Source organism: Hipposideros armiger, unplaced genomic scaffold, assembly GCF_001890085.2.
Source record: "Hipposideros armiger isolate ML-2016 unplaced genomic scaffold, ASM189008v1 scaffold_312, whole genome shotgun sequence".
Taxonomy (NCBI): domain Eukaryota; kingdom Metazoa; phylum Chordata; class Mammalia; order Chiroptera; family Hipposideridae; genus Hipposideros; species Hipposideros armiger.
In genome coordinates this window covers 1,108,004-1,127,898 of record NW_017731662.1, presented here as the reverse complement: position 1 = coordinate 1,127,898, position 19,895 = coordinate 1,108,004, and the positions used below count along the sequence as shown (strand labels likewise).

At 48.0% G+C, this 19,895-nt stretch overlaps 1 protein-coding gene across 13 annotated transcripts in view; it reads left to right on the top strand.

Annotated features, from left to right (window-relative positions):
* Nucleotides 1-19,895, top strand: part of ATXN7L1 (ataxin 7 like 1) — a 234,598-nt gene that overhangs the window by 179,230 nt on the left and 35,473 nt on the right. For all 13 annotated transcript variants that reach the window (XR_002125984.1, XM_019660148.1, XM_019660146.1 and 10 more), the window contains one exon: nt 3,031-3,253. Coding sequence is in view for 12 of the 13 variants with exons in the window: in XM_019660148.1 (XP_019515693.1) it covers nt 3,031-3,253 (223 nt within the window). In the remaining variant the exon portion in view is untranslated. The remainder of the gene's footprint in view (nt 1-3,030; nt 3,254-19,895) is intronic.

Here is a 19,895-nt window from a genome sequence, read left to right as displayed (position 1 = left end):
TAAAGTGTGGACCCTGATCCCCACATTAAACTCTCATGCAGCCTTTCTTGCCTGCACCAGTGGCTGGAAGCTCATTCTCTGGCTCAGGGGACGGAAGTACAGATCTCTTCGTGGGATACCTTGCAATAGGGATAGATTTAAGTCAGTCTCAACAACACAGAACAGTTTCACGAGTAGGAACAATACAAAAGCACACGCCAAAAATTTAAGGGTAAGGGGCTGTTTTCAAGTTTTGATAAAGATTCTCTCATATGCAACTTACTGTTTCATTTGATCATTCAAGAAGAATTTATGGAACTAAAATGTAAAGCCCAGAAAAAAAAATCTTATCCATTGATTTAATTGTATTTTTCTGTGAGTTTAGCAGCGGAATAGGTTGGCAGGGTCACTAATCCGAGTTCTCTGGGAAGGTGATTTTAAAATTGCTGGTCTGGCCCATTCATTTTGTCCTTAATGGCACCCTCTTGTGACTGATCATTGTTTGCTTGTATTATTTTTAACTCTTAGTTTTGCACAATGAAATTTCTCTTCGTTATCAAAGCTTATCTCCTTACCCGAACTGAGGAATATTTCTGCACATCCGCTCTCCCCACCCCCTCTGCCAGCTTGAGTAAGTGACAGCAAATGAGTGAAGGAAGACTGCAGAAAAATCCCAAACAGTAGTGGTAAAAATCAAAGTCTTATTTTAGTTTTGGAAACCTCTGCCAAAAAAGAAATTGCTAAGGAGAACATTTCCAAAGGGCAGAAAGAACTATGGGTGTGAAGCAAGGAGCGCTGGTTCTAGTCTCAGCATCACCTCCAACTAGTTTTGCCTGCAAGCTGGTAGCTAATCACCTCTCTGATAACCTCATCGCTCAGCAAGGAGATGGGATGAGCTGAGTTTTAAAACCCAGGTGTAATCTTCAGTGATTCTAATTCCCGCACTTTCTCATTTCCTGGCTCCAAATCCCGGTCACAATACACCCCATTTCCTGCTTTCCTGAGAAGCAGCTGGGCCCCTGCCACAGCACAGAGGCCCCCTGGCGCAGAGGCCCTGTTCCTTGCATAGCCATTGGCCCTGACCTTGGCGAGTCACCTCACCTCTCTGGGTCTTCTTTGGCCAGTCAGGCGTGAGGAGGGTGGCGACGCCTGGCTGCTTCCTGCCTGTGTCACTGGGATTGCAAAGGCCAGTACAATTTTTGCAAAGAATGAATACCACCAAGGGAGATCCTGCTTGAGTAAAATATTTCAATACTTCAGCTATAATTATTCAGGAATCATGAGGGATGAGAAGAGAAGGAGCAGGTGTAAGTATGCCTTGTATTTATGATAATAGAGTGGAAAGAGGCCTTAGAAGCCATCTAGGGACCCACTTCATTTACAGATTAAGACGTGGAAACTGAGAAAGTTTAAGTAGTGAACTCCAGGCCACAAGCCTAATAATGTGGTATGGTTGGAGCTGGAGCCTTGATCTCCTGACGCCCAGCCCAGGGCTCTTTCTACTACATCAAAACAGAGGCCCTGGAACTCGCTCTTGGTTTTCAAAACGTTCAACAGGATGGCTCTGGGAACTGAGCATGTATGCAAGGTCTACTCTGATTCAATGAAGAAATATTATGCTCTAAGTTTATTCAGTGTTGGTAAACTATGACTACTGGTCAGGTAAAAATACCCAAAAATCAGATGATCCTCAAAAATCCACTTTTTCCTCCCAATTCCCACTTCATCAGAGGACTAGAGTCAGTCTGCTTTGAGATAACCTGGAAGGCGTTAGTACAGTGGAGCACAGAGAAAATCCCAAGTCCCATCTCCGACAGACCAGGTGAGATGCCTGGAGTAGCTGCCAGAAATGTCTCACTGACGACAAAAGCCGGAGATGCAATTCAGCTTAGAGGCGGAGGGAGAATGTGGGCTGCCATCTTTGCCTCCCACCTTGTTCATTATCACATTCAACCCAGATTTCCAGATTTGTGATCTCTAGTTCTTCCCATCTGTTATAATTTCATTTATTTATCGAGCACATATTAATTGAGCACTAACGCGATTTTAGGCCCTGTCGTACGCCCGAGAGAGCCAGAGAGGACCCACAATTTCAGAGCCTTTGTGTTTTGGGGGGTCCAGGGTTCCTTCTTGTAACAGTGTACTAAGTTTGGGGGCATGTATAAATGTGCATTTTTCTTGGGAGAGGTCCTCAACTTTTATCAAATCTGTTACCCTATAATAGTTGCAAACCACCACAGCGGGAGGACACAAGAGCTTTACTTCATGCTCTGCTGTCCTGGTCAGTGTCCTCATCCCGCCCATCAGGTTGAGCCTATGGGGTCTGACTGAGTATGAACAAGTGGGACATGTCTGCCCAGCGCTCTTGGATTTTCTGTAGAACCCCCAGGAAGCTGTGCCTGTCCACCCAAGTCCAGGCCCCACATCTGTGGGCTCTGCTTTAAGCACTGGTGTCCTCCTGCATGTCCCAGCTGAGCAGCTGTAACCCTGGATCTTAGGGAGCCCTGGAGAGGCCATAGCTGGTGTGTGGACAGATGCTGGTCCAATCGTAGCTCTCGAGGACACTTTCATTCTGCCCTTACTGCTCCTTCTGGTCCTAACGATCCTGCTGTGCGCCAGGTTTGAGAATTTCCTATTTATTCTCTTGGGAGTCCTGCCCTGCCCACCACCCTGAGGGACTTTGTGGCCTCTGAGTAGTTGCCTGGGGATCGCTTTGACTATGTGGTTATCCCACTGTGTTCAGGTGACACTTGGTGCCCTCTCTAGTCCTATGGAAGTGGTTTTGCAGAAGAATGGCCTAAAAAATTCCTCCCGTAAGAACCGTGGTATTAGTTTAGTATGCCATTTGAAACAGAAATGCGGAATGTCGTTACTAATTGGTAGGAGAGGAGCTGTGTCAGGATAAACCGTAGCCAGAACTGAGGCTTCAGGGATGCAGGCATTGCAAGAAGAGCACGTCTCTTTGCCTGTTGCAGATGAGTATACATGAGTGTGTGACACACTCACTTGCTACAGATGAGGTGCTGAGCTCTGATCTTTCTCCCTTTGTAGAGAGAAGACACGGTTCAATGTGCAGACCTTCTTCCTCTCCAGCATCTCCACCCTCCAATTCCAGGACATCACTAGTACAGGTGAAAACAAAAGCCTGTCTCAGCGGCCATAACTCTGCCAGCAGCACCTCAAAGCCATTCAAAACGCCCAAAGACAATCTACTTACCTCCAGCAGCAAACAGCACACAGTCTTTTCTGCGAAAGGATCAAGGGACAAACCATGGTGAGTGTCGGGTGCTGGCAGCCAGCAGCTGTCTGTCCTCCCTGCTTATCCCTGTCACCATGGGGAAACAGTGATTACCCTCTGGCTTTGTTCCTGGGCCTCGTCTGGTGTTCAGGATTTGGGGGAACTAAGGGGGGGAAGGGACCGAACACCAGATTTATGGGGTGAGAAAGCTAAACACCAGCAAGAACATAGGACCTTAAACTGCCGTAGGCCTGACAGGGGAATTTTTTCTGCTCCTGAGAGCTGAACCAAGTTGTGTCTTGGAAAAGAGTAACAGGGAAATATTCCTCAGTTATACGGTCACCTCTCAATTTTCCTCCCCAGTGAAGAGAAGCACTGGTGTAAATAATCAAAAGCACAGTCAGTCTGCCCAGCAGGGATTACGGTGGGAGGGAATATGGGGAAGTGGGGAGTGGGGATTGGTGGTCCTGCAGCCCTGGGAGGCAGGCCCCCCACAGAGTCTCCCTGCTGTGAGCAGCTGGGTGTTTGCTGGTGGAATAGCTGCCAGCAGAGGCAGGTAATTGGGAACTGACCATGGGATGAGGAAGAGGAAATCCTAAGAGAATGTCACCCTTTTAATTGGGTGGGAGAGAGCTAATTGCAGGTGACTATGAAAAATCAGAGGCTTTAATTCATTTTTTTTTTAATCTCAGTCTTTACCAAAACATCAGAGAAGGTTACCTGTGGCATGGGCTGATAGGAAACCAAAATGAAAACAAGGACAGGCGACAGAAGATGAGTATAGGCATACCTCAGACATATCGCAGGTTTGGTTCTGAACCACCGCACTAAAACGAGTTGTCGTCTTTTTGCTGGCAGAGGGTCTTGTCTCCCGTTTGTAAAAAAACACCTGGAAGCGCAGCAAAGTGAAATGTAAATAAAACGCGGTCTGCCTGTATCTTCAAACGCAGAGGGACCTAACATGAAACACTTAAGGACTGGCTTATTACAAGAGCCTCCAGCCTTACCTTTCAGGCCTCACGAAGGCAGACAAGGGATGGGTGTGGAGTTCATCTGATTTAAATGTTTGAAGAGAAAAAGTGTTCTGTTAATTAGTGATAGTTAATTATACTTCAGTTCATACCTAGGAAAGCTGTGGACTAAAATCATCCGTCAATTGGTTTGTCACTGCACGCTGGAAATTATAACTTTGTAAAGAGCTAATTATGCCAAATCAAGTAAAGAGCCTTGTGATGGAGTGGAAAGGTTAGCCACAGCTGTCAAGAACGGGAGTTAACCGTCATGCAGGTGGGCCTCCTTGACAAGCTTTGTTCTCTTCTGATTGTTAGGCTCTCAGGTCCATCCTGTAGGAGGATGTATTATAATAATAATAGCTGGTTAGGGAAAATCCAGCCTGAGAGTAACAGCAGTGATCTCGCTGGGCCTCTGGGAGTGTGAGTCCCCCTCTTACCAGTGACCTCAGAAAGCCCCAAAGGCTGTTTGTTAAGAGAGCATCAGGTGTCCTGATGTAAGCTCAAGCCCGGAATCACTGCCTGTGTACAAACCTCATCTGGGTGACTTTGGGTAAGTCCCTCGATCTTGGTGCACCTCAGTTTTCCTCATCTGTAAAATGGAGTTAATAATAGTTCTTCCCCATGGGTTGTTGTGAGGATTAAGTGAGCAACGTTCTAGAAAAGCAGCAAGTTCAATGTCTGGAGCAGAGTACACATTCGATAAATATTTGATGGTAATGTTATCATTTTTATCACATGTGCCAAAGGACAGAGCTTCTGCAACCCAGGAATAAAGGTCGAGAAGTCAAATCTGTCTGAAAAAGTAGAGAAATGGCTCTGACTCAGAGTGAAGTTGAAAATGGAAAAGGATAAAACCATTTATTCAGGGTCCAGAAGTGAGCTACCGTGAGACCAAATGAGGAAAGCTAGGCAAGGGGCTCAGGAGGAGTAAGCTGGAGGGAGACCCAGGAGTCGCGGAAGATCACATTAATAAAATGAACGCAGTAAATGATAAATGATAAATGTGGTCTCTGGAGAGTGAGACAGGACAGCAAGAACCCCCCCCCCCCAGGAGGCAAGCCTTCGGGGAGACCGCTGGGGTTAACTCTCTGTCCACATTAAATTTAACTGACTCAACACACACTTAGTAAGACCTGCTGTTGGCCAAAGGCCCCTTCGGCCAGAGGCAGAAGGTGATTTTGAAAGAATTGAAAAAACTAGCCAGGGCCCAAAGAAAAGCAACCAGAAGAATTACAAGGAGGCAAATAGCTCTTGTGAGAAAAAGGCTCCCACACTAGAGTGCTTGCCTTGTGTGAAGAACGGAAAGCTAACAGGCAATTTACCTAACTTAAACTAGGTGGATATTCTGAAGACAGACGCAGAGGTGCATTGTGAAAGGGGCTAAGCATTGTTTGCAGCAGCCTACTAGTTACTCTCACCTCCGGTCAGCCCGGCTGTCATCCCCCTACCCACCATCACCAGGGACATGCGTCAGGAAGGCTGGGAAGACTTGGCTTAGAAACTTCTAGGGCTCAGCCTCAGTTCAGGAAGGCTTCCCCAGGGAGCAGTGTGGAAGGACAGACACTGAGCTAGGGGCAAGAAAAGCCAGGTTGGGGGAGCACCCCTCTAATTGCTAGATGGGAGGCTGCCCAATCCCTGAATCACTTAATAAAGCCAATTAGATCTTCCAAGAGAAAAAGAAAAGCCAGTTCAAGTCCTGGTTCGGCCACTAACTTTCTGTGTGACCTTAAACACGTAACTTTACTTCCCTGAGTCTCATTTTCAAGCCTGAAGATTTTGTGATTCTAAGTCACAGTCTTCTCAAAAATTCTCAAAGATTTTAAGAGTTAGCCCCTCACCCCAACATAAGGGACTCTCTACAAAGTGGCTCAAACCCCCTAATCGAGCCCTAATCATTCAGTACCATCCCATTGCTCCAGCTCCCCTACCACATGTCCCCCTGACCATTCTCTAGGGTACCCATCTGTCTTTACTCAGCCATTTAATGAGCATCTACCATAATACTAGGTGTCAACTCTATAGCAAGTACTGGGGATATATAGGACCCACTGAAGTCACCTATGCACCTTTGTGCCAATTAGAAAAAGGCCTGGATGCAGCCCAGGACCAGGGTGCACATTTGGCCAATGGTCTTCGTCCCCTACTCACTTCCTCCACTAGGCATCCTTGTGCAGTACAAAACCTGGTCAGCTGTACAGTGCAGCCCCTGGGATGCAAAGTTAAATAAGACAGACACTGTCTTAGGGTGTCTGTAAAAAAGACATAGCTAACACATGGTACAATGGGATAAAAGCTAAGATACTGGTAGCATAGAAGAGGACGTAGAAACGGATTTTCAGAAGAGGTCACACTTGAGCTGAATTTGAAGGATAAGTAGAAATGAGCTAGACAAGGAAAACCAAATTAGAATGGTAAATGTTAGGTTGTATATTTTTCACCACAATAAAAAGACTTTTTTAAAGAAAGTGGGAAGAGTGTCCCAGGTAAAGGGAACAGAATGTCAGGAGTATTTGCATGTGGGAGAGGCAGGAGGTGAAGTAGGGAGGTGGGCAGGATAGGTCATAGCTGTCTGTGCTGATCTCAGGAATCTGCACTGCCCTCCGACCCCCGAAAGCTGCATGCAGTTGTTAAAGGAGCAATGTTCAATTGTAGTGAGATCGCCCTGACAGCAGCATAAAGGATGGCTTGAGGGGACACTCAGGAAGCAGCAACAACAGTGAGGACACTTTTGTGTAATCTAGGTGAGGCATGGTGACAGCCTGGACCCAGGCCACAGTAGTGTGCATGTGCAGAAGGGGCCAGATGGGAGAAATATGAAGGCAGAAAACGCCACAGGACTTGGGGCTGGTGTGCAGGGCTGGTAATACAAGGGAGGAGTTAAGGATGATATCTAGGTTCTTGGCTTGGGCAGCTGGGTGACTGCTCCCGCCACTTCCTCAAGAGAAGGACAAAAAGGTCCCGAGTTTAGGGTGGGGAGAAGATGCATTCAGCTGGGGGTGTGGAGTGTTGATGGAGTTTGAAATATCTGAGAAACATCTATATGGACATGTCGATGGGCATTGACTGTACAGACCTAGAGATCAGGAGAGAGGTATGGGTCGGGAATGGAGATTTGAAAGTTGTCTGCGTAGACACGGGCATTGAAGCCATGGGTACAGGTGGGACCTCCTGGGAAGGTACGAGGCTTGAGAAGAGCCAGGGGCCAAGGGCAGGCCCTGGAGAAGGGGGACTCGGGGGCGAAGAACCTGAGGAAGGATGGATTGGTAAACCAAGGTTCTTTGCACGGCATGCTGTCCCTACTTTCCTGGCCCAGATCCTCACTTTTCCTCACTGCCCAGCCCACTGGCCACCTTCTTCTTGAAGCCCTTCTCTCTTTTACTTCCTCCTTACCAGCCGATGGACTGGCATCTCTTTTTAATCCCCCTGTGACTCTGTGGTGCCATAGATTAGACTTGTATTCTTTCTGCTCAGTAGTAATTGCAGGGCCTCCTACACAGTAGGACCTCACACCCAGCAAACACAATGCCCTCATCAGTAAATATTTGTTAAATTGAATGAAATGGATCTGACCATTGAAAGGGGTTATAAGATTTTAATTCCTGGAAACTGTTAACCTTACAATTGTTTAGACTGGCACTATCCAATGGATGTATAATGTGTGCCACACGTGTAATTTTAAATTTTCTAGTAGCCACGTTGAAAAAGGTGGAAAATAAACAAAGTTAATTTTCAATAATATATTTTATTTAACCTAACATATCCACAATATTATCATTTCAACATAGAATCAATGAGGTAGTATATATATATATATATATATATATATATATATATATTCAAAATCCTGTGTGTGTTTTACACTTACAGCACATCTCAATTTGGACACTAAATTTTCATCAGAAATACTTGATTAAAAATTAGCAATTATAAAATAGATCTGCACATAGTCAAGTTGTTCCAAACATATTTAAACATTTTCTAACAAATGCGTCGGGGAACTTTTTTTAAGTTTTAAGGAATTAAAATTAAATAGAATTTTTAATTGAGTTTTTCCGCCACATTTTTAAATGCTCAGTAGCCATAAACGGCTGGTGGCTGCCATATCAGACAGCACGGATCTGGACACCGAGGCCAGAGGAGCCTGGGTGGGTCCCTCTGGCTCTGTGATTCGCAGGTGTGTTACAGTGGCTCCTAGATCTAATCTTGAAGGTTGCGCTCCTGGGCAGAAACTGCTAAATGCCAAGGTGGAAGGAACTCGCTCCTTTCTCACGTGAGCCTGCGGCTAGGTGTGTGGTGTTCCCACTTATCAGTGCATACTCAGGCACGGAGGACCCCGCAGGCTGTGCAGACTGCCCTACTGCAGTTCTGTTCCCCTGCTCTGAAAGAGCTCTGCATCACCTGTAAAGGCCAAGAAAGCCAAGTCGTGCCCGCCGGTCGCGGGCTGGGCCTTTAGGTTAGCACTAACAGCAGGTCAGGGGTGCTCTTACCCAATAGCCCAAATTCATGTGTACAGTGATAAACACTACTCCTGGGTCCAGGCGGACCTCCCAGCATCTCACACGAGGCTAAATGGTCTGTGGGTTTGTTCTCTCCCTTCTGTGTCTGAGGAGGTTAGAAATAACTGCATTAGGAGAAAAGGGAAACAGAGAGGTTATCCCCAAGCTACCGGATTTGTCCTGTGCAGATCTGCCTGGCATCATGCCCCTCCCGCCAGCACCCAGGCTCTCAGAGCCCCCCTGCCAGCAGAGGCAGAGAGGTGGGCAAGATGAGCCTGTTTACAGGGGCAAGTCAAGAGGGAATTATGATTCTGTGGCTCTTTTAAGCTAAGATGAGCGTTTCACACCTTACTTATGAGTCTGCTCAGCCAGGGGACCTGCCCCTTGCCTGGGGACTGAATCAGCCAGCCCGACTTCCCCGTTTGCTGTGTGGCTTCAGCTCCCCTGGTCCAGAGTGCTGAACTGTGTGTGTGTGTGTGTGTGTGTGTGTTTGGTGGGGGGGACAGGGACTGAAAACCCAACCACCCGCTGATGTGGGCAGGAGCAGGGAGGAGGTTTTCCTCCCCTGCATGGTGTGTTGCCTTCTCCTTGGGCCTTATCAACCCACACGTGTGTGCTGAATGCTAAATGTGCTCAGCTATTAAAAATGCAGGAGATGAGCCTGCTGCTCCAGAAGGAAAATGAGCCAGAGCGAGAGCAAAGCCAGTCGCCCGGCCTCCCCTGTGTGCTGACAGTGTGGAGGGGAGGAGACTGTCTCCTCCCTGGACACTTCCAGTGGGAGACTTGTCCTCGTGGAGTGGTGGGGGCTCGGGCAGAGGAAGTACTCTGGAAGCCTTCCCAGTGCTTTATGGAGAGGAAATTATAACTGAGCGACCCTGGCCGAGTGCCGTGGGAGAAATGAGGCTGGCTTATTGCTTCTTGCCTGGTATTGGCATGAACTGGGGACAAGAGCCAGTATTGATGGCCCCAGAGCTTCCACTCAGGCTGGAAAATGCTAGACACCCCAAGGGCTGTGGACCCTCCCAGTGACCTAACTCCTCTGACCACCCCAGTTCCTCAACAGGATTCATGCTGTGGCCTCTGCTGGTCCCCTTGTTCTGCCCTTACTCCAGTCCACCCTCCACACCCTACCCAAGTGCTGTGTGCCCCCACCCTTCTCTTCAATGGCCCTCAGCTCTCTATGGCCCACAGAGTAGAAGTCTAAGCCCTTTTGCATGTGGATATATGATCTGGCATTTCCCACTTGTCCCACTGCTTCTGCCAGTATTTTACCCCCTTCATTTCATATTCCAGATGTCCCCATCTATTTGTAGCTCCTCGATCATGTCTCCATGTGTCGTTGGCACGTGCTGTTTCCCTTTCCAGGAGCAGCCTCCCTTCCTGTCACTACACATGCTTAAAGTCTCTGCATGAGCGTCACTTCCTCCATGAAGCCTTCCTGGACTTTTTATATAGACTGACGTGCTCCTTGCGCTAAGCTCCCATTAACACTCAAGATACCAGTATAAGAGCTACCATCATATATTGTACTTACTTGCACTTTTATCCTCCCCTGCCCCCAGTTGGACCTTGAGCTCCTTGGCATCTCCATGTTTTTTTTTGTTTTTTGTTTTTTGGTGTTTGTTTTTTTTTCAAGATATTTTTTATTGGGGAATTGCGGGAGGGGAACAGACAGGTAGACAAATTGCTGTTTTGTTCTTCAGTCTAGTTGTGGAGGATGTTGCTTCACTGGCCCAAGTTGGTATGATCATTGCGCTCTTCCCGGGTGAGGCAATCGGTCGCCGGTCATTGGTCGGCTGCTCACGGTGGCTCACGGCAGCTCACGGCAGCTCTCGCCTGCTGCCGACCACTCACGCTGGCTGCCAGCCACTCACGTAGCTCACAGCAGCCACGCTGCAGCCTACGCCATCACTGGTGACTCACAGCAGCCCAACTCCAGGTCGAGCTGCTGTTCACCATCTTAGCTGTAGAGGGCGCAGCGTCACTGGCCCTCAATGTGGGGTCCGAACTGCAGCCCTGCTGCTCAGAGCTGGTGCTCCCAAGCGAGCTCTTAACCAGCTGAACCACTCCGCCGGGCTGGCATCTCCATGTTTTAACGTGGAATCTGGCACCCAGCAAATATTTCATAAATGAACGTATGATAAGTGAATGAATAAAAGAGTCTGTGAAATAGAACTGCTCCTTCTCCCTCCTCACAGAGATGTTTCTGATGCTAAAGGAAATCACAGGTATAAATATCTTTTGAATTCTTGAGGAGACATTAGAGTGCCAATTCCCATCATGGAATTATTTTTCCTCATTACAATTATTAGAGTTAGGAAGGGAGAACTATGGTCCTGGGTGGTTAAGAGGATGGTTAAGGATGGTTAAGAGGGTGGTTAAGGTGTCTGTGCTCTGGCACGAAGGGAAAGGTATTTTCTTTTAAAATTAAAGAGCTGGTGAATGCAGTGCACCCGCGTACCACAGCCCCCTCATGGCATTTGTGCCCATGCCTCAGGACACACTTGACCACTTTAGGAAAATGCTCATCAGAAGGGAATTGAGGAGTTGGTATGGCGTTCCACAGAAGTCCCTCCCTGATTCCCACGTACAACTCCAGCCCCTCATACAAAAGATAGGAGGGACATTCTGAGACCAGTTTTTGCCCCTAGTGGTTCAGGTTTGGGGGTCAAAGAAGGAGTGGGGCAGAGGATGAGACAGGAAAGGAGGGTGGAGGTTACTCTGATGAGCCACAGGAGGAAGGGGTAGAAAGGGCAGGTGGGTAAAAGGATGGGAGGTAGACAGGCCAGAATATTCAAGCACCCCCAGGGCGCGGGGTCCGGGTGGCGGGGACAGGGATAATGTCCCTTCCAGGACAGGAAGGCATCAGGAACATAAACATCTAAGTGCTGCTTGCTCACTGGGTTTTCAGACGATCAGGTAAGGACAATGGACAGCTCCTTGGGTATACACTGACCTTGCCAAGTCACAGAAGTGCTCAGAAATAGGGACTAGAGTCTGGGGACGGAAAATATAGGCTAGGACAGCAAGGAAAGGGGACAAAGGGAATAGGAGCCACGAAGATTAGTAACCACGGTCCTTCACATTTGCATAGCACCTTGTAATTTTTAGATGCTTGCATAGCCCCAATCCCTTTTGAGCCTCAAGTCTACCTGGTCATGTGATGAGGAAATGGAGGCCCAAGCTGTTGAGGTGACTGGTACTGGCGGAGCTGGGACTTGATCCCTGGTCTTCTCATTTCCATGCTGTGATAAAGAACAAGCCCTTAGAGCTGCCTGAAGTCAAACCCCATCTCTGCCCTTCACTTTGCTGAACGAATGCCCTGAGGCAACCTTCGTAAACCTCAGGTTCCTCATCTATAAACTGGGGGTGAGGATGGAACCCCATCTTTTGCATGATTGCATAGCCTACTGTGCATCACAGGGCAGGTGCTCAGTGTGTCAGTGTCAAGGTAGAATGAGAAGAGTAAAGCTTGGGGGTTGTCAGAAGCCCCCCACCCTCACTTTTGCCATCACTCTGGCTCCTCTACCAGGAAGAGAGACAGCTGCAAGTTGGTCCTTAGCTAAAGCATTCGTTGTGGTGGAGAGCTGGTTTGATTTTTATTGTGTTATGCGACTTAACCTTCACTGAGAACATGAATTCATTCATCAAACATTTAAAGCCCTTCCTAAGTGCCAAACAATGTATATGTCACTGGGATAACTTCGTAGTGATGTATACACTTGGTCCAGGTTCTTGTCCTCAGGTAGCTCACGGTCTGGTCAGGCCACACAGACATAGAGCCAAAACCTGGCCATTTGATGTGATAAGTGCAGCAGGAACACTTAGGAAAGAACAGAGCCAGCCCAGCATTCCAAGAGAAGAGGACGTGTCACTGAATCTGGACAAATGGGGGAGTATTTACCCGGAGAGGGGAGGAGGGCACAGGAGCAGAAGGAACTGTCCAGCCCATGTAAAGGCCGGGCACCAGGAGGACCTCTGGGTGTTGAAGGAGCTGTGAGAGTCCCATGAGGCTGGGTGAAGGTGCCCTGGCAGGAGCTGTGGGCACACCAAACTGTGAGGCTGGACTCGGTACTCTGGGCAAGAGGGGAGCCTGGAGTGCCCTTTAAGCTGCGAGTAGCAAGGTCAAGTTTGCATTGGTGGCTGGGTGGAGGCGTATTCAAGCACAGAGGGGCCGGGACAGAAAGACTGCGACGAGGATTTTCATCAAGATTCAGGCAAGCAATGGTGACAGGCCTGAACTGATAGAGCAAATAGGGGACTCTTTGCAAGTAGACTTGAGTGACCAAATGTCGGGGACGCCGAGGTCTCTAACTGGATGGTGGTGTTATTAACATAGAGTTTTTAAAAAATACAACGTGTGTTTAATTTGAGACAAAGAACTTCCTGAGTTTGCTGTAGGTCCATGTGAAGACTGCATTTTTTTAAGATTTAAACAGTATGCTTAACATTTTGGGTGGAGGTGGTTTGGGCGCTGGGCCGTCTTCCCAGTCCTGGATTCCAGTACAGAGAAGGAAAGAGCCCAGTGACACCAGCCTCCCAGGCCATCTGAGAGGGAAGCGGCTCCCTGGCTAGGGCTGTTCCTCTGTGAAGGAAGCTGGGGAGCAGAGGCTGGGGACTGACAGCAGCCAGGGATGCTGTGCCGTGTCCTCATCCCTGGCGTGCTCAGAGCAGTGTCCTGAAAGCAAAGGCTGAGGACCCGAGCCTGGGTCCCAGCCCCTGGCCTCCCCTGGCAGGATGGAGGATGTTCTATGGAGTCCTTTTCTCCCCGGCTAGGTCTGTGTTGGCTTCAGGGCTTACGGAGACAATAAATGTCTTGGCTCTGCTGGCTCTAGAAGGTGAGGGACAAGCCCAAAGACAGAGCCGCGTGCAGCTCCAGCAGTGGGAACCAATGACCTCTGGTGGCTGCAGAGGGGAACGCTCCTGCTTGCTGCTCCTGTCCCTTGCGTGGGGCGCTGTCCCTCCCTACACCAGTGTTCTCTCCGGAATCCACTTGCTTCCTGATCTCCACCATCTCATCCTGCCCCTAAAGGTCCTGATACCATTTATGCACCTCTGTGAATTTCTCTGGGTGTTCTTTTTAATTCTAAGGCCTTCATGTCTCACATTTGGAAGAAAAGGCACTGGGCAGGTGCAGTTGGCCTGGTCTAGGGTTGACTTCACTCTCTCCTGGACCGACTGCCCAAGGCCGCATCACTGGAGGCAGACTGGTCCCAAGTGCACTCCAGGGACAGCCTGTCCAGCGTCACCTACTGGGCCAGAATTCTGTTTCTCCCTCTCTATCTTCCTCTCTATTCTGGCTTGCCGATTTTTCCCACCATCTTGGGGCATTATGACTCCCCAGGAATGTTGGGACACACAGTGCCAGTTGATCTCCTAGTGTGTTTGGAGACCACCCTCTGAGCTCCGTGCCCTGGGAAGCCCCGGTTAACAGAAGTGCCAGAGATTCTAACAGAGGCTGATGCCGGGGACTCCTACTCCCAGGAAGTCTGGAGCAGCCTAGATACCAGTACTTATTCCCCCAGAAGATGTCTAAGAGCGGGACCCCCATTGCCTAACATCCTCAGGTTGCAGGAGACAATACGTTTGCAGGCGAGGAGGCTGGAGTTCTCGTTCTTCTTCCAGAATGTGTTATCCATGTGGGAGCTTGAACCGCTAGCCCAGGCCTGGGCAGTGCCTAGAAGACTAGGGGTTGAGAAGTAGGTGGGGTTGGGAAGTAGGGCTGAAGCTCCTAGAAAGGGGTTGTCGAGTCTGGGAAGGCTTCCTACCTAGTTCTGTTTTTCTTCTTCACTGCACCCCCCAGAAATGGTCCTCCACTCCCAGTGAATATGGAAGGCCACCTGCTCCCACACATCTGCTGCTTCGTCTACCCCTCCACCATTGTGGGACCACAAGGGCTAAGAGGACAGAAATTTCTAATGGCGATGACTTGCAACCCAGATGTGTACCCCAGAAGCATCGGGGTCAGTGGCAAAAGGGGATGGCGTGATCCACTCTCTCCTTTTCGTTCTAACTCCAATTTATCAAGGGCCAACTACGTGCCCAGCACTGTGCTAAGCATTTTATATGTATTGTCTCATTTAATCTCTTCAAATATCTATTATGATCTTCATTTTACTGATAAGGAGATGGAGGCCCACAGCAGTAAAGTCCTGAGCTAAGCCAGGCAGGGCAGCCCCGTATGTCTGTGTGGGTTTTGCACTGTACAAGACTGTCTGCCAAGGAAGCAAGAAAAAGATGAACCCAGCACCCATCCACTTGGCCTGCCACCGTCTTTCAAATTCCCAGAGAAGTCCTCATGGGCTCACTGAGGCCCTGAAGCCAGGAAGTCAGATGCTTTTCCGCCATAATGCATCTAGCAATAGAAAAGGCAGGATTCGGATCTAGGTCTGTCTGATTTCAAAGCCTGTCTTCCTAACCATTGTCCTAGGCCATCTTGCAATACCCTCCACATTCCATGAATCTGCCAGAACAGTGACAAGGCACAGACCCTCAGTTCATCCTTGCTTGTCCTCCCGGACTTTATTTACTTGCTTCTGGCCACTTAACGATTCATCAAAGTCAGCCTGCTCATTCCCTCACCCCTACCCCCACTCCTAACTGGCTTAAGGGGAAGTCCTTCATCATTCTTCTCAGCGGCTAATCGTCTCTTCCCCCAATTGAGGGACGCGGTCTTGGCCCATCATCCAAGTCACTGATGAAGACGTTCTTGGCCAGCAATGGGCCCCTGCAAGCTCCGCTGGGTACCACTCTGGGCTGGCACGAGACCCTGCTAACCAATCTTTTTTTTGCCTCTGCTGCCAGGGCCACTCACCCCCAATAGCAGTGTTGTCTGACCACATTTCCCACTGAGGGTATATCATGTGGGAGGGAATCCAAAGCCATGCAGAGGCCACAAGAGATTATGCATGGCACTGCTCTCCAATCACCAGCCCTGACAGTCACAGAATAACATTTGATTAAATGTGGCATGTTTTCTTATTGACTGTGCTCTGTGGTTGGTTACACTGCTTTCTGTTTGCTTAACGTGTTTACAAATTGGCTTTCAGAAAGTTTTCCCAATATTTTTCCAGATTAAAAAAGTTCTGTTTAGTCATTCATCAGGATTTATGTAGTGCCTCCTGTATTGTTGCATCATAGCAGGACCTCAGAGCTCTGCTGTTTAGACTGATTCTTAGGAATTGCCTGACTCCCAGCATTCAAGAATGTTCCAAGTATTTCTTCAACTTAAAGAATTTAAATTTGATGTAAATAATGTCCTGATAGCAGCCCCCCCAACATGCATCGACGAGGCCCAAATAGAATTTTTTCTCTGGGAGTCTTTCAAAATAGGGTAAATCCTTTTTACTTGGGTTGGCTTAAATGCTATCATTGCTTAGAAAAGGCAAGAAGCCAGGTGAGATGGCCCTTTTAAGGATCTGCCAGTGAATCAGAGATCCTCAGAATTCTGCACATGGGCCTTTGTCAAAGGGATTGGTGGGAAGTAACCAGACAGCTGAGAACTTTCATCAGATACGTAATCCACAGCACAAATACCATATGTCTTCAGGCTACCGCCTGTCAAAGCTGTCTTTACCCTGCACTGGTAAGTGGAGAGGGGCTGGCAATGATTTCTGCAGGCCTCAAGATTTTCTGAACCATCCTCTTAAGGCTTATCTGTTGATGATAAAAGAATAAATTACGATCGCCAGGGAAGTGTAACTGGCAGGAGAGCAGCTGGACCCACGACAGTTGGTGGCACCGTAAGATTCTCCACCTCTGCTCTTTTGCAGACATCACTGGGCAGGGAGTGGAATGGTGCCAGGAGAACCATTTATTTTTCTTAAAACCTTGGTCTAGAAAGATAAATGCAGGCAGGCCAAGCACAAAGGAAGAAGACTTGGGCAGCCAAAGCAGCACAAAAGAAGCAAGGTGGACATTGCCCCCATGTAGCAAGGAGGATGAGGGAGGGTTGTTCTCTCTGGGCTGTGGGATCCCTTCCCAGGGCCGAGACAGAGGTACAGAGATAACAAGGAGATAACTACACCCAGTGTATTAGACACAGCAGGGGAACAGGCTGCAGCCTGGCTCCCTGAAAGAGTTCATCCCAAGCGAACAAAACAATCATTATGAAAGCAGCAGGAAAAAGGGGAACTCGTCTTTCCCTTTCAAACACTGCTCCTCAAAGAAAGGGCAATGGTGAGTTGATAAATACAACTAACAGTGAGACTTCAGGAAGTGTGTAAGTGTACCCCTTAAGTCTGAAAGGGAAGGAACTTGAGGGGCTTTGGCTGACCTCGGGGGTAACCACCCAGCTTATTTGTTGCCTAAGCAAACAATAATAAATTGCTTAGTTAGTCATCTAGGTGTTGCCAGCTATCCACCCCTCTGAGAGCCTAACCACACATGAGGTGTTTAAGTTACTGTGATTAGACACAGAAAAGCGAGGAGATGCCTGAACTGTGAAAGCAGGGGTCAGGATCTTTTGGCTTCTTTCCAAATGGGAAAAAAAAAATTAAACCTGCTATTTAGGATCCACTGCCATCTGGAAGGGGCCCTTACCTGCCCAGGGCTGGGACACTGTACTAGCTGGGAAAGGTGATGGCAGAGGAAGTGAGGGGAATGAGAAAAGGGACAATGGGAGAAAGCAGAAGACAATTCTGAGATGATGGCTTCCAGACAGCCCCACTCACTGGAGTATAGATGCACGCAGTGATCTGTATGTAAGTAAGGCAGGGGCCGGGGCTCTGGACAGCTTGTTATGTCAGCCAGAGCTCTTTGCTGAAAAAGATCAAAGCTCTAAGATTGGTTTTCCACACTGTGTGGCACCGTCTTGCGATCCTTTCCTCCACTGTTCTTCACTTTAGGATCTTGGGGCTGTTGCCAGTAATAGTGAAGACAGGACGCTGAATGTTCAGATGGATGGATGGCTCACATTTATACTGGGGAAAAGGGGTGGCTAGGTCAAATGGGGATGAGTTTCAATTCTCTCTCTGTTTCCCCTGGGGATGTGTTTGACCCTTCCCACTATTATTGAGCTGCCTGCTTCCCTTTCTTTGAACTCCCAGCAGAAGTACCTTCTCAGCTCAGACCAGAGGCAGGTAACCTTAGAGGGGGCACCCAAAGCCTTTGGGGGAGAGACGGGACACCAAAGAAAAATGATCAGGGGCAGCCCCAGGCTCTATAGCCCTTCTCCGTTAGCTAATGGACACCCTCATAGTTCCACCCACAACAGCTCAATCTCCCTTCTCCCACTGCCAACATCCGGCCTACTGATCTGGCATCAGGAGTGTTTCCTCAGTGGCTCAGCTCCCTCCTGACTCCCCTGGTCTTTGGAACCCTTTGAAACATTCTTGATGAGATTTTTCTCCCCTAACACCTCCCATTCTAATCCAATAAAACTCAGTCCCAGAGGATTGCACATCAATCAGCCTTGCCTTGTTTGTGTTGGGCTTCCGTTCACATGCTGCCTGGAGGCACTAGGATTGAAGTCCCACTGGAGTCCTGGAAGCATCGGCAGAAGAGGGTATGGTGAGCATACTCATGTAGTGGAGAAAATTCCAGATTGGAAGATCAGCCACAGATGAGCTGGCCTGGCTCAAACTGAGTTACTGAACATGACTGGGAAAAAGCATCACCAAAGAGATGAGTCAACTGTTGGTGTTCCCAATGGCCAGCCCCAGGGCACCTGTGCTCTCGTGGCTGCCTTAAGCTATCGGGCAGACACAGACTGTACTAGGAGCATTTCGGGACCATCTGGTTCAGTTTTTACATTTATTTCAGCTTGTACAACTGTTCTGGATTATTCTGTCCTAACATCATATCTTTGTCTGCTGAGCTCATGAGTTCTCAACACGTGCCCAGGGCATTTCTCACAGAAACTGGCTCGTGCAGCGAGGGCTAGAGCTAGAGCTTGAAGATCCTAACTTCCTGGGCTTCACAAAGAAGTATATCAGAGAAGACTGCTCAGGTGCTAGAGTATCTTCTCATCTGGCTAACAGTCCATGTAGTCACATCAACATTTGAAATTTAACTTTTTTCCTGAAGAAATAGCAATCAACAGATCAGAACAAGGGTGACAAATATTGGGTCTTTGGAAAAGTCATAACGTATTTTGTCTATGTTTTTCAAAGGTCATTTATTTATATAAAGAACAAAGATCAATCGGTGATATATTGCCTGTTTTGTTCGATAACCTTTTGCCATCTTTCAGTGAGCTTCATAATGCCTTGTTCATAGAAGGACCTGTCTTTATTTGCAAAAAACTGAACAGGGTGCTGATTTACAGCCTCATCTGAATTGAACGTTATGCCACACAAGGAGTTTTTAAGAGAGCGAAACAAGTAGAAGTCTGACGGCGCAAGGTCAGGCGAGTATGGTGGGTGTGGCAACACATCCCTTCCAAGCGCCAATAATTTTTGACAGGTGATCAAACTTGTGTGTGGTCTCGTGTTGTCGTGATGGAACACAACTCCTTTACAATTAACAAGCTCTGGAGGTTTCTGGATGATGGATTCATTCAAAATGTCCAATTGCCGACATTACACATTCGAATTGTTTGGTTCCTTGGTAGGAGCTCGAAAAACACGACACCTTTAAAATCCCAGCAGTGAGAGCATAACCTTCCTCTGATGAATGTCTGCTTTCGATATTGTTTGAGGCAAATCATCACATCGGAACCAAGACTGTTTGCACACCACATTGTTGTAAATAATCCACTTCTCATCACCAGCTATCAGTCACTTCAAAAAAGGATCGTTTTCCTCACATTTAATGAGCATATTGCAGATATTTATACCCGCCATCAAATAAGCTTCTTTGAGTTCCTGTGGAACCAAAATATCGAGCTTTCTTTCTTATCCCAACTTCTTCAGGTGGTCGTGAACACTTGCATGATGGATGTTCAATGTTTCTGCAATCTCTCATGTCGTGTAACATGGGTTTGACTCGATCAATGCTTTTATTTTGTCGTCATCAACTTCCATCAACATCAACGGTGGGCCTCCCTGACCCGAGGAGTGTCGTTGAGATCAAAATCACCAGCACGGAATTTCATGAAACATTATTGGCACTGACGTTCTTGTAGAGCATTGTCACTGTAAATTTTATGCAACTTTTCACAAGCTTGATGCGCGTTCTTCCCTTTATGGAAGTAAAACAGTAAAATATGGCAAAAATGTACAGTTTGGT